Genomic DNA, 12,696 nt, shown 5'->3' on the forward strand with positions numbered 1-12,696 from the left:
AGTGAAGAAACTCCCAAATTCTAATATCTTAGAGCAAGAACTAGCCAACAACAGTGATAAAGAGCATGACTCAAAATATACCAGGTTATTGTAAATTGAACAGAAGTTCCATGTCTGTCATTTCTACAGCTGCACCCTCTGACCAGCACGTCAGAATAAAGACTTTCTAAGGCAGGCCTGGAATCACGAAAAGCATTGCCTTGGGACACTTTAGAGGCCCAATTGTACCAAAAATACTGTTCTCTTTACAATAAAATGACCAAACCCTGCTGGATGCACAATTAATCTTGAACAGTGGGGGCTTGACTTCATGTCTTATGTTGGAGAGAGAAGCTCATTGCTCTTTGTCTGTTGTTTTTCTGCCAAATTTCAAAGGCCTTTGCGTGGTGGTCAGACTTGATGGTGGAGCATGCCGAGACGTTCCTGTCACTCTTTGCAGTGGACATGGATGCAGCGTTAGAGGTGCAGCCCCCAGACACGTGGGACAGTTTTCCACTGTTTCAGCTGCTGAATGATTTTCTCCGTACCGACTGTATGTATCATCTTTGACTATTAGACTTTCCTAAGTCGTGTGCAGATAAACAGATTGCTTAAGCCATCTTTATCCCAGGCAGACTACAGGCCAGTTATATCTCTTGATAGTTTTATTATTACTTAAAAAAAAAAAAAAAAACCAGACTTATAGCTGATGGACATTCTCTTTCTTCCAACAAGTGTCCTGTTGCAGGAAAGCCCTGTCTTAACCAGGCAGAAGAACCCCAGAGAGCGTGAGAAGTGATGTCCATACCGTACCTGTGTGTTTTATTTGCTCTTGAACAAGTTAATTAACTTAATCTCTTCACGTTTTGCAATTTTTATCAAAAGATGCTGTTTAGATGAAAAAGAATTTCTAGCTAAATACGTCCCAAGCATTTCAGAGTATCTTACAGCAACACATAGCCATAAAATAGACCTTCCGCCACAGAGAGAGTGATGACAGGGGAGGGGCACAGAATGTTCTTTCTTCCTGGTAATGTAATGGGAGGAAGGGGAGTGGGTGCAAGACAAACCTAAAAAATAGTGTTGATTTTTGTTTTAAAGTGGCTTGATTATTTTTCCTTTTTAGACAAGAGACACAAATGGGTAAAATGTCTTTAAATTCCATTTTCCTTCCACACAGATTTAAGCATGAGCTTTGATGCTGTTCATGTAATTTTTTTCTTCTCTTTGTTTTTTTGGCTCCCATAGAGGCAGTATATTTAACGTAGAAGACAATCCCCTCTGTGTGTACATTGTATGCTGATAAAGCAACTGTGGGTTCTTACCAGGCTTTTGCTTATCTGTTCTAGATAATTTGTGCAATGGAAAATTTCACAAACACCTGCAAGACCTGTTTGCCCCACTTGTGGTTAGATATGTGGATTTGATGGAGTCCTCAATTGCACAATCCATTCACAGGGGCTTTGAGCGGGAGTCATGGGAACCAGTCAAGTAAGGAAACCTCTTTTGATACCATCGGAGTTTGGGTGCATATGGCTGGAGAGTCATACAGAAATGGATTAATGGCATCTTATGGTTTTCATTGTTAGCATGGACAGAGAGCAAACACCATACGTATTTCCAACTATGATGCTCAAAGGCTCCTTGTCCAAAGTGGGGAGAGAGAAAGAGGTTGAGAAATGTTGTATGAAATGAAATCTTTGTTTCATTGCACAAGATAAATAAGGAATAAGGGGTATAAACCTAACTGTGCTATGTGTACTGTGTATCTTACTGCAGTGGTGTTGTCCTTAGAAATTAATGTTTCCTAAATTGTGTTCCGTAGGAGTCTAGGCAAAGGGTCAGCAACCTTTTTCTATAAAAGGCCAGATAGTAAATATTTAGGCTTTTCGAGCTACACAATCTCTGTCACAACTACTCAACTCTGCCAGTGTAGCGCTAAAGCAGCCACAGACAATACGTAAAGGAACAAGTGTGGCTGTCTTCCCATAAACTTTATTTACAAAAACAGGAGGCTGGCCTGTGGGCCGTGCTTTTCCATTCCCTGGTCTAGGCCTTTGAGTCACACCTCAAGAAGAGGACTCTATAGCCAAATATGTTTAGGAAACTCTATACAGGCATATCTCATTTTATTGTGCTTCACTTTCTTGCGCCTCACAGATACTGAGTTTTTTACAAGGCTCTCCACCAGCAAAAAGATTATGACTCACTGAAGGTTCAGATGATGGCTAGCATTTTTTAGCAATAGATTTTTAAATTAAGGTATGTACATTTTTTTTAGACATAACGCTATTGTACATTTAATAGACTAGCGTATAGTATAAACATAACTTTTATATACACTGGGAAACCAAAAAATTCATGTGACTCACTTTATTGTGATATCAGCTTTATTGAGATGGTCTGGAATGAACCCACAAAAATCTTCGAGGTATGCCTGTATACCCACTCATCCACCTGACACTTTTGTCTCCTGGAAAGCCACAGAGCACGCCAGCATATTTCAAAACTCTGAGAAAATAGTAATACAGAACCTTGTTTAACTCTGCTTAAACCAGAGTTTCCTAAATGTATTCCACTACGGTACTCATTTTTTTAATGAGTTATTTATCCTGTAGGACGATTACAGGAAATCTTGTGAGTTGTGACTTTGGCAATTTCCACAACTTTGGCAAATCTTAGATCTTATTTGAAAATGTTTAGCAGATTCAGTGCCATCTCCATCCCCCAGCAAGGAGAAGGGCTGTGACTCAAGGTGCCAGAGGGTCGATCTCAGACTCCCCTTTCAGGCAAAGTAGAGGGCTCCTAGACAGAGAGAATTCTCTGGTGTGGTTTGAACAGCCTCAATAAAGCCTGGTATTAACGTTGCCATGTTAGATTCTTTTTTTTTTTCTATAAGAAAATCATTTTCTTCTTTCTAGTCCTTTACACCTTTGGGATGTATCAACCAGTAAGGAGCAAAATGGGGGTATGGACCAGCCGACTTTCCAGGCACTCCAGAACAAATATTCAGGAGACTTTTCCTCAGTTTGGAAGCCTTGACTTGTGCCCTGTCGTTGAGCAGTCTTCTGAGTTGAGACCCTCCCTCTAATGCTAAATCGTATAAGACTCCTACTGATTAAAGAAATTAATGCCAAATAGCTTTCTCAGCCCACTTTCCACATCTGAACCACAAGAGAAGTTTCTGGATTTACCCTACTGGAAGCAGGTTAATAGGAAGTAACTCTTCATTTACAAGTACCAAGAGATCTAAATTTTAGCTTGTTCTTCTCAGGTTTATAACTTGTCTCTTAATATGGCCTGCTGACTTGTAACTCATGAGTGAAACTGTGTCCCTTGATGATAAGGCATTAACGAGGGACTCTTTTTTTAATGATCACTGTAATCAAGACAGTTGTACTGTGGAGAACAGTTGTGAAAAGGAAAAGGTTAAAATGAGTAATATTCGCATTTTGAAAATAGCAGTGGTCTTGAAATAGCCTTTACTTACTTGGGTTTAAAGTGGAGGCTGCTGCTACCAACACACATGGGAAGAAATGATTGGTTTCCTTCACTAGTTCTTAAAGAACCCTTGAATTAGGGCCTTGACCACCATTTTAGCCCGAAGACGAGGGTTTGACTTCTGTGAATTTGTTTTCTCATCTACAAAACTGATTTTCTAAAATGTCCCCACTCAGCGTCTGAGAATCGTCATAAAGCTCTGTGACAATGTCACTCAAGTCATTTTATAATCTGTTAAATTCTTCAAAAACCAAGCAAGTGACTGCTGTTCCTTTTGAAGCATTAAATATTCTTGATGTCATCTGAAGTATAGTTAGAATCAAAATCCTGTTCACAACTGGAAGTCTTAGTCTCAGAAGGTTTTGTGGAAGATTTTTTGAATGACTGAAAAAATAAAATTTGAACTCTTGGGTCAGTAATTTAAAGATCTAAACATTCATGAAAGATTAATAGTCACAAACAATAACCTGAGAATATTTTATGTAGATGTGTTTTTTCTTAAATAGCTTTTTCCTGTCCCAAACTGTGCTGTTGGTTTGTGAAGATGATTGTGGTGTGTTCAATTCATGATAAATAGTATGTGCCTTTCGGCGTATGTGGAGATGTTTGAAAGTGCCAACTAAAACATAAGCTAAATTAAAATTCTTTGAAACTGCACACATTTTATTAGCTGATTTGTAAACAGAATGTGGATACCATGAGACAGATTTGCATGGCCGGCACAAAATGAAGGGTACAAAGAGCTTGGTGACATGCTTATGTGCTAAAAGGAATGAGTTTCTCTATGCTTCCTACCACATGAAGAGAAGCAGAGTATGAACTTTTATCTGACCACTAGTTAGATAAAACTAACTAGTTGGTAAAGAAGCAGAGATTCATTTTTCTTTTTGGACTTGTTTTCCAAGTAAAGAATGATTTGGGGGCCACCTGGGTGGCGAAGCGGTTTAAGTTCACATGTTCTGCTTCAGCAGCCCGGGGTTCACCAGTTTGGATCCCCGGTGCGGACCTACGCAACGTTTGTCAAGCCATGCTGTGGCAGGCATCCCACATATAAAGTAGAGGAAGATGGGCACAGATGTTAGCTCAGGGCCAGTCTTCTTCAGCAAAAAGAGGAGGATAGGCGGCAGATGTTAGCTTAGGGCTAATCTTCCTCAAAAAAAAAAAAATAGAATGATTTTAGGGGGGAATGTTTTTCATCAAACTTACGCAAAAACAAGAAACTGACTCAGATAAATAGATTTAGTTTGCTCAGTCTTCTCTAATTTTGCCACATGAACCTTCAGTTCACACGCACGCATGCACACACACCACAGCCTTTCTCTCAAACAATTGTTATACTCAAATAGTTCTCTTCTTCCACTTTTCAAAAGTCATGTGTATAGGCACGTGATTATACATAAAATGACTGAGAAATGCGTTGTAAAAGAAAAACTAGTGTTCAAAAAAAATGTTCAAGAAAAACAACACTTTGGCAAAATGCTACCAATACATTGAGCTTGCTCAAAAAGATTTTAAATACGTTTTATTCTTCAGATTATCTTATTTCAAAATATGGCCATGTGAAAGAAAATAGAGATATAATCATCATTTGGGTTTGACACAACTGAAGTTATTTGACAGAAAGGGTAAAATGGCTAAGTCCTATGGTTGCCTTTCTCTGGAAAGATGACCTTCCATGTCTGCAAGGAGAGAAAAAGGAGGCTGCATCTCTGTTTCCATTAAGCCAGATATAGGCATGATCAGACTCTCTAAGCATTGGTGGAAAATGTCATCACATACCTTCTAACCATAGCTGAAGATAGTCAGCCTCTCCAGGTCAGGTCCAAGCTGGAGCCTATAGTCCTCTCATGGTTTCCATCAGGACATGTCATAGGGCCACCACCCACAGCCGGGCAGGCTGTTCACAATCCTCCCAGTCGCCCTGAATGTGAGTTTTTGGTCCTAATTAGCTGATGGACATTTCTACCAGCTCTTTAGAGTCAGTTTGTTGCTGGTCAAGTCATCATGACCTTCAATGTGGAAGAAAACTTAGAAAGTGTCTAATCCAAAGCTTGCCAAGTCTAGTACCCTCTCCGGACTACTCTTTCCTTGACAGATCATCTCTCAATCTCTATCTAATCACCTGCAGGCACAGGGAATCCCTGTTGCCCATTTCAGGATAGGATGGCTCTGAATGGCAGAAGTAAACACTGCTTCTTAATATATGCACCCTGAAAACTCTGGGTTTCTCGTTTTTCAAAATGCACTTTATCTCTCTCTGCTTGAGATATACATATGAAAAGTATTTTTAAAATAATGTCATTTTCCAGATTGTCAACATCATTATCTTAACGAAAATAAACTGTCAGACCAAAGACACCTTAGCAATATGTAGGTAGCTGGTATGAAAGAGACGAGTACTGGACTTAGAGTCAGAACTCATGACTCTGCCAGTAATATGCTAGGTGACCTCGGGCAAGTCAGAACACCTTCCTGAGCCTCGTATCCTCCTTTGTAAAAGAAGGACTTTGACTACCCAAGACTTTTCCCACACTAACATTCAAGAAAATGTGATTTTCCATATTCACCTCATATCCACATTTGATCACCACTGCCTCCCTGGCACCTAGAACAGGGCCTTGGACATAATAGGTGCTCACTAAATGTGTGTTAAGTAAGTGACATTTATTAAGGAAGCCATACAGGCTGAACATGGGAAGGATATAATAGGAAAGCTATGGGGAGGGGAAAGAGAAAAAGATACCTTCCCCTGATCGGGGTTTCTATCTAGTTGGGTCTGAGAAACATACACACAAGAAAAATGACTTTAAATATTTGCCAATGTACAAATGTACAAATAACCTAAGGACGAGTTATGAGAGCATAGAGTAGAAGACGATGAACTTCCACAGAGGAGTCATGAAGGAAATAAGATTGGAGAGTAAGATTTCAAAAGGGATATGGGTGCTTGGGAAAAAGCGTGAGCAAAAATAGAAATATGGGAGCAAGTAAGATATGCCATAGAAACAGTGAACACTTGGTTTGGGCCGGCACAGATTATAAAGGAGGCAAGCCATGAGGTTGGAGAGATGATTGGAAGGTTCTAAAGTCCCAAGAAGTTTGGAACTTTATTCTCTAGGCCGTGCATTCTAAAAGGGGCCTTACAGATGCCAAAGCCCAAAGTGAAAATTGGTTCTTGGGAGCGGAGAAGGCCCAAAACAAAAAATCTTAGTCTTGTTATGTATGTGTATAAAGCCAGATCTCTCTGCGGTACACAAACAGATATACAGTATGTTGGTGGTATGAAATTTTCATGGGGAAGGCAGTTGGGGTAGGGGTGGGGGAGTCTGGTGGTGATAATGAATAAAAGATTGAGAAACACTGCTCTAAACTCGAGGAAGACAGCAAAGAGTACCTATGCCCCAAAGTAGTAATCAGCCCTAAGAATAAGCCCCGAGAGAGGCTGTAGTGCCCAGAGCACCAAGAGAAGCTAAGATGTGCTACGTATATTTATGCAGCAAATGGCTCATATAGTAGAAGGCATTTGGTGTCTTAAATCTAATCCCATTCAGAAATCTAAAGCAGAGGTTTTTGAGAGAAGACCCAACCATATCCTCTCTGCATGGAGGCACAGTCTTCCTTAGAATTAATTCTAGAAGTAAGAAATGACTCTGCCTCTAGTTATTTCCATCAGTAGAAATTTCTAGATGAGGCACACACACATTTGTAACATTCATCCATGTGAGACTGAGCAGCTGAGAATTTTTTAATCCAGTGCTCCAGAGATGGGCCCTTTGACTTGAATGGGAGCTATCCTTTTTCAGCAGAGTCCCCAAAATGAATGTCTGATTTTTAACATATATCAGTTGTTAGGATTGCAATTGACACTGCTTATACTATCCAGTGATATCCAATTATGATTCTTACAGAGAAGCATGAGGGACTTGTTTTTAGGTAGTTGTTAAAGGGCCCTCATTTTATCCATCAGCCACTCCAGGAGTGAGATCTGACCTGAGTGCTACTAGAAAATTCCCCCTTTTCACATGTGTAGAAGTGAAATATAATGCTTGGAATTGCCTCTTTGATTATTAATATAAGTTATATAATATCCAAATGAAATATTAGTAGCATTAGTAATACACTATATTATTTTGCTAAAAGCAGAATATCAAGCATGCTTCAGCCTTTTAAAAGTAGATAATATGTCACGTGAAGGAAATGTTTCTATATGAGTCCAGTGCCCTAGTCCAGCCAAAATGTCATATTTTACAAGTACAATATGTTTTGATTAATATAAGTATTTTTTTAATTTTCGTGTGCAAAACGAAGCTCGTTTCTAATTTGTGTACCCATCATCCACTAATATGTTTAAGCTGTTTTTGCATACATTTGTATGTTATTCACTGCGAGCTACTTTTAATTTGCTCAGAATTGACATTTTAACTTTCTAGGCTGCCATCTCTAAAGATCTCCTAATGCCTTGATCATTATTCAGTGTGTGTATCATTTAATGATCACATTTGCTTATATAGGCTTACACATGTCTCAGTGGAAATCGCCAACGGTTTTGTTACATGGCAATGTTTAAGGCTGAGAACCACCAGGGACTGAATTCAAAGGCAAATTCCCCAGCAAACAGAGAAACATGGAAGGAAAAGTTCCATTTTCCTTTCTACTTAATAGTCATATTTAGCTAATCTTCTCTTGACCGTTCTCACAAGGGCACCGTTTATTCCCAAGGTCAGAAGTATAATTGGCTTTCCCAAAATGTGAAGTATAAAGGAGAAACCTGTGAGACACCTGTTTCCCTTAAGGAAGAGAATGCCAGGTTGGCAATTTTGCATTCTAGGTTTTTCCATGAACGAGCCGGGGCTATATTGCCATCGTGAAAGGGTAACTTGTTTTCTAGGGAGACAGGTGTCCAGACTGTCTACACAGTCCAGAATTTCTGACTTCTCAGGGACCCTGTCCCCACTAAGCGAGCCCAGAGGCAGCTCCAGCCCTTGCAAGAGTTCTGTTAGTCAAACACAGCTTGCCCGGGGCAGAGCTGCTTTGGCAAAACTTGCTCTTCTCCTGCAAGATCCAAAAAGAAAACCTCAACTCCTTTGCCAAAGTGCTGTCAACTCCACTTAAACAGGAAGGCTCCTCTCAGATGCAGAGTTAGGCTGGGCTCTACTGTGCCAGTGACTTTGGCTGGATGGAACACCCTTCAAATGCCACTACAGAGACAAACGGTGCCAGCTTGTGGAGCAGTATATGACACAGTCCCTCCAAAGAGATATGGTTGATTTGAGGTGGGGTTTTTGTTTTGTTTTATTTTCTCTCTTTACTCAGGAAGCCATTCATCTCTCTTTCATCACGTCAGGTGATCAGTCTTTGTTCAAAAACAAAAAGCTGATACAAGGTCAAATTTAACTACTTATGAATTTTTAACTTAAATTTTAACTTTTTACAGAAAAGCACACAGCTTGATTAATTTTCGCAAACGGAACACACTCATGTAACAATCACAAAGATCAAGAAACATAACATCCCCAACCACCCCAGAAGCCCCTGTCATCCTTTCTTCCCGTCTCTGTCTCACTATCAATGGTAATTACTGTAACACGAGGCCACACTTTAAACCCAATTGTGGTTGAAGAATTTACTAGAAGAGCTGAATTTAGGATTCTTTTGTTTTCTTTTGTGTGTGTGTAGACATCTCTCCATTTTAACTGGACTTAGTTTGGGAGGGGAAGTTTCCGTTTTCTTTAGGTGTTCTAGAAGTTATTCAAAGCTATGACCATTCTTCTTGATACAATTCCTTCATCTTCGCCATCAACTCTGACACTGCATCGCGCACACACCTGTCTCCAGAAGTAGCAGTTGGGAAGAATTCCGTTTCTATACTATTATGTGGGCATTCAAGTGGGTGAATTTCGTGTTCCATCTTGTATCCACTTTCTGACTTAAGAAATGTGCCTCTGTCAGAAATAATTTATAAGTAAAAGTAAGAAAATTGAAGTGCTCCGCTGTTGCTATCAATCCCAGCTACTTCGCAACGGCCCTGGCCACAGCAATGCCAAGAGTTCCATGAACTTCAAGTTGTTAGTATGAGACAAGTTCTAGACTCTCATGCAGTGGATTTGGAAACGGAAGGCCCCTCCCAAATGCATTTAAATAATGTGATCATTATGTGTAGGTGTCCATGAGGGTCCACACTTTTAAGTCACTCTGGTTAATTTTTTTCCGTTAACTTTTATCATTTCTCTCTGAATACTGAGCCACATCACAGCTCCCCATCCGTAAGCTGCTTTCTGAAGTGTGTTGCTTGAGTTTTTGCTGTTGTCTTGCTGTGGATTTAGCCAATTTATTTACAACGGTCATGTGCTTCTGCCACATCTGCATTGTCACTGTGATGGTATTTTTTCTTTCTGTCTGTTTCTTCCACAGGAGTTTAACCAGTAACCTACCCAATGTGAACCTACCCAATGTGAACCTTCCCAAAGTACCAAATCTACCAGTTAACATCCCTCTAGGCATCCCACAAATGCCTACTTTTTCGGCACCGTCATGGATGGCTGCTATATATGATGCTGAGTGTGTATTCAGTTCACATTAGATCTAATTTAAATTTAAGTGATCTTGGCATGGATATGTATTGTTTATTTCTATACATCCTATATAACAGAGATGGAGATGGATAATTAGACATATTTTGCTGATCATACAGAGACAATATTGTTTATTTCTGGCATGCAGCGTGTTTGTACAACGTTTGCTATATATACAGCACTAACAATTTGTCTTACGCCCACTGAGCGCTTGAGGACTGTTTCACTTCCTCAATTCTTTCGCAAGAGAATTCTGCCCATGTTCTGTTTTGGGGGGTTTTTTTTTTTGGTGTTTTTTTTTTTTCCTCAATGCAGGTAATATGACTTTAGGAGTTATTCATCCAAAAACAGTCCAAGAAACCTCTTTGATGGACTGGCCAGTTATCTCTGGCCTGATCCAAATCTAAGAGGGAAGTACACCTACCCAGAAGCTGGGTTTTGTTTTGTTTTGTTTTTAAATAAAAAAAATGTCTAGAGACTGTTTAAACCATAAAGCATATTTCTGGTGTCAGCAAATGGCAGAATATAGTAGCAGTATGTTCAGGGCTAAGTGAAAATTTCTGAATGGATCAAGCTTTAGCAATGTAAATGGTATGTAAAGACACTTTCCAAGGTTATAATGCATATGGAGCATGGGGATCTAGGTAGCAAGGATCTCGAATCTAAATTTGAGAATGCAAGATTCAAGTCACAAATAATTAAATTTATTTGGTAGCTGTATCATCTGTAGTCTGAGTGTAGGGTCATCCTTTACATTCATCCATGCAAATGCCAGGAAGGCATAGTTTTGAGTGTTCTTTGAGGCTGGGCCACCCCTTTAAATAAGCCAGCAGTTTAGGGGCGTGGAGGTTGAGTAGCCATTCCTTCGAGCTTAGAAAAGAATCTCTCTCCTTTTTTCCTTAGCAAGAAGATCCAGCTAAGATTCCACCCCGAAATCCTACCTCAGGGAAAGTGAATTAGAACCACGTGCATGATTTAATAAGTGAAATAAGGGTTAGCGGTTCTAAACCCTCCTTTGATCCTTTTCTTAGACCGCAGCTAATTATAGGCCAGATAAGCTTTTACTTGAAAGAATAAATTGGCACGTTTTCAAAGGGAAGTGTTATTATCAAAGGAATAAAAAATGATCTGAAACTGGCAGTGATGTTTTGAAATCTCGAAATCGCATTCATCAATATGGCCCTCAACATTTTTATTTTTACAGTAATCCAGGTAGAGAACAGGACATTTAAATGACTGCTCTACTTGGCTCCTCCAAAGCTGCCTGAGATTTTTAAAAGCCTATATTCGTTTACAAGCTCCTGATGAAATCACATCGTCAACGTGTCTGATTTTCTTTTAAAGACGAATGAAAACCTCCAAAAATTTGTATCTGGAAAAAAACCTTCTAAAAAAAATGATCATATTCATGCTAAGATGACTGTATTAAAAGTTAGATTAGGTAGTATCTGTTAAAAATTTAAAAATAAATATCTGAAAGCTTCTCTTACCTTCTCCTGTGCATGCTCTGTGACATTGTTTTTGAAAAGATATGAATCAAGACATTGCAATGAAGCCGATAATGGTCTCCGTTCAATTAATTAAGGCAGGAGTGGGAACACATTTTGGTAACTGCTCAGCAATCAAAATAATCTTGGTGCTATTGCCTTAACATTAACAGTTTATCTTAAAAATAAAAAGAAAATATTCTTTTCCTCATGTCAAAACTTAATAATAAGCTCTTCAAAGAAAAAAAAAAAACCCTAGAAGAATTTTTTTGAAACTCTGAAACCAGATGGGTGTCAAAATGTTGTTGTAATAAATACCAATTATTGCATTCATATGTACTTAATGATTTAAAACATACAACCATGCAGTTCCAAAACGGGGTTTAGACTAGACAAAGTTGGGGTTTCTTTTTCCCAAGCATAGGATGGGGCAGGCGGAAGGCTAAACTTTCATGGAGAAACGATGCATTCTCCCACTTTTGAACAATGCTTATAGCAGTATCTGAAAAGAAGGCGTAGATTTTCAATCACCCACCAGGAAATGCCTGATTCTATATCTTTTCATAATTCCAGTTTCCTCCTTTGCCACCTTTCATTTTAAGGACGTGTTTCCATGTTACCTGCTCCTTCGTGTCAGATACATCTACGTACTGACCTCAGACTGGTCTGTCCTTGAGAACATTATCCTGTTGGTCCAGGCTGTAGGCTCCCCCTCGGCATGTTGGGAGTTCGCCCCCTCCCCACCCCGCAGTAGCTGTGTACGCATTTATGCACTAGCTATATTTCCCTCTGAAGCATTAATTCAATGCAGCTGGCATCTGTCACAATAGAAACACCCACTCTCATCTGTTTCTATAGACGATGTCAGAACAAGTGGTAATGCATGGTGTGTTGGACATTTTATAAATTACCGTGTTAGCATTAGTGGTATGCGAGGAAGGGGGTGGAGGGTGGCCACTCCTCAGAGCTCCAAATGGGATTGTTACAAAAGAGAAAGCCAGCCAGAGAAGGGCAAGAGGGTGAGAGATGGAGCATTTCCCATACACAGGCTTTCGAGGATGCCCCAGGTAAAAGTTGCTTAGATGTCATTGTACAGAAAGGAATCAAGATCAATTTCTCCATCTGTACAGAGGACTGGGTAAGATGGTGCAATGGTA

At 39.6% G+C, this 12,696-nt stretch overlaps 1 protein-coding gene across 32 annotated transcripts in view; it reads left to right on the forward strand.

Annotated features, from left to right (window-relative positions):
- The window catches only part of CADPS (calcium dependent secretion activator), a 437,791-nt gene that overhangs the window by 344,303 nt on the left and 80,792 nt on the right, over positions 1-12,696 (forward strand). For 21 of the 32 annotated variants that reach the window (XM_070576926.1, XM_070576929.1, XM_070576928.1 and 18 more), the window contains 3 exons: positions 376-532; positions 1,329-1,470; positions 9,892-10,038. In XM_070576926.1, the coding sequence (XP_070433027.1) occupies positions 376-532; positions 1,329-1,470; positions 9,892-10,038 (446 nt within the window). The remainder of the gene's footprint in view (positions 1-375; positions 533-1,328; positions 1,471-9,891; positions 10,039-12,696) is intronic. The other 11 variants (XM_070576936.1, XM_070576941.1, XM_070576938.1 and 8 more) reach the window with 1 other exon arrangement.

The sequence above is a fragment of the Equus przewalskii genome, chromosome 15 (assembly GCF_037783145.1).
Source record: "Equus przewalskii isolate Varuska chromosome 15, EquPr2, whole genome shotgun sequence".
NCBI lineage: Eukaryota > Metazoa > Chordata > Mammalia > Perissodactyla > Equidae > Equus > Equus przewalskii.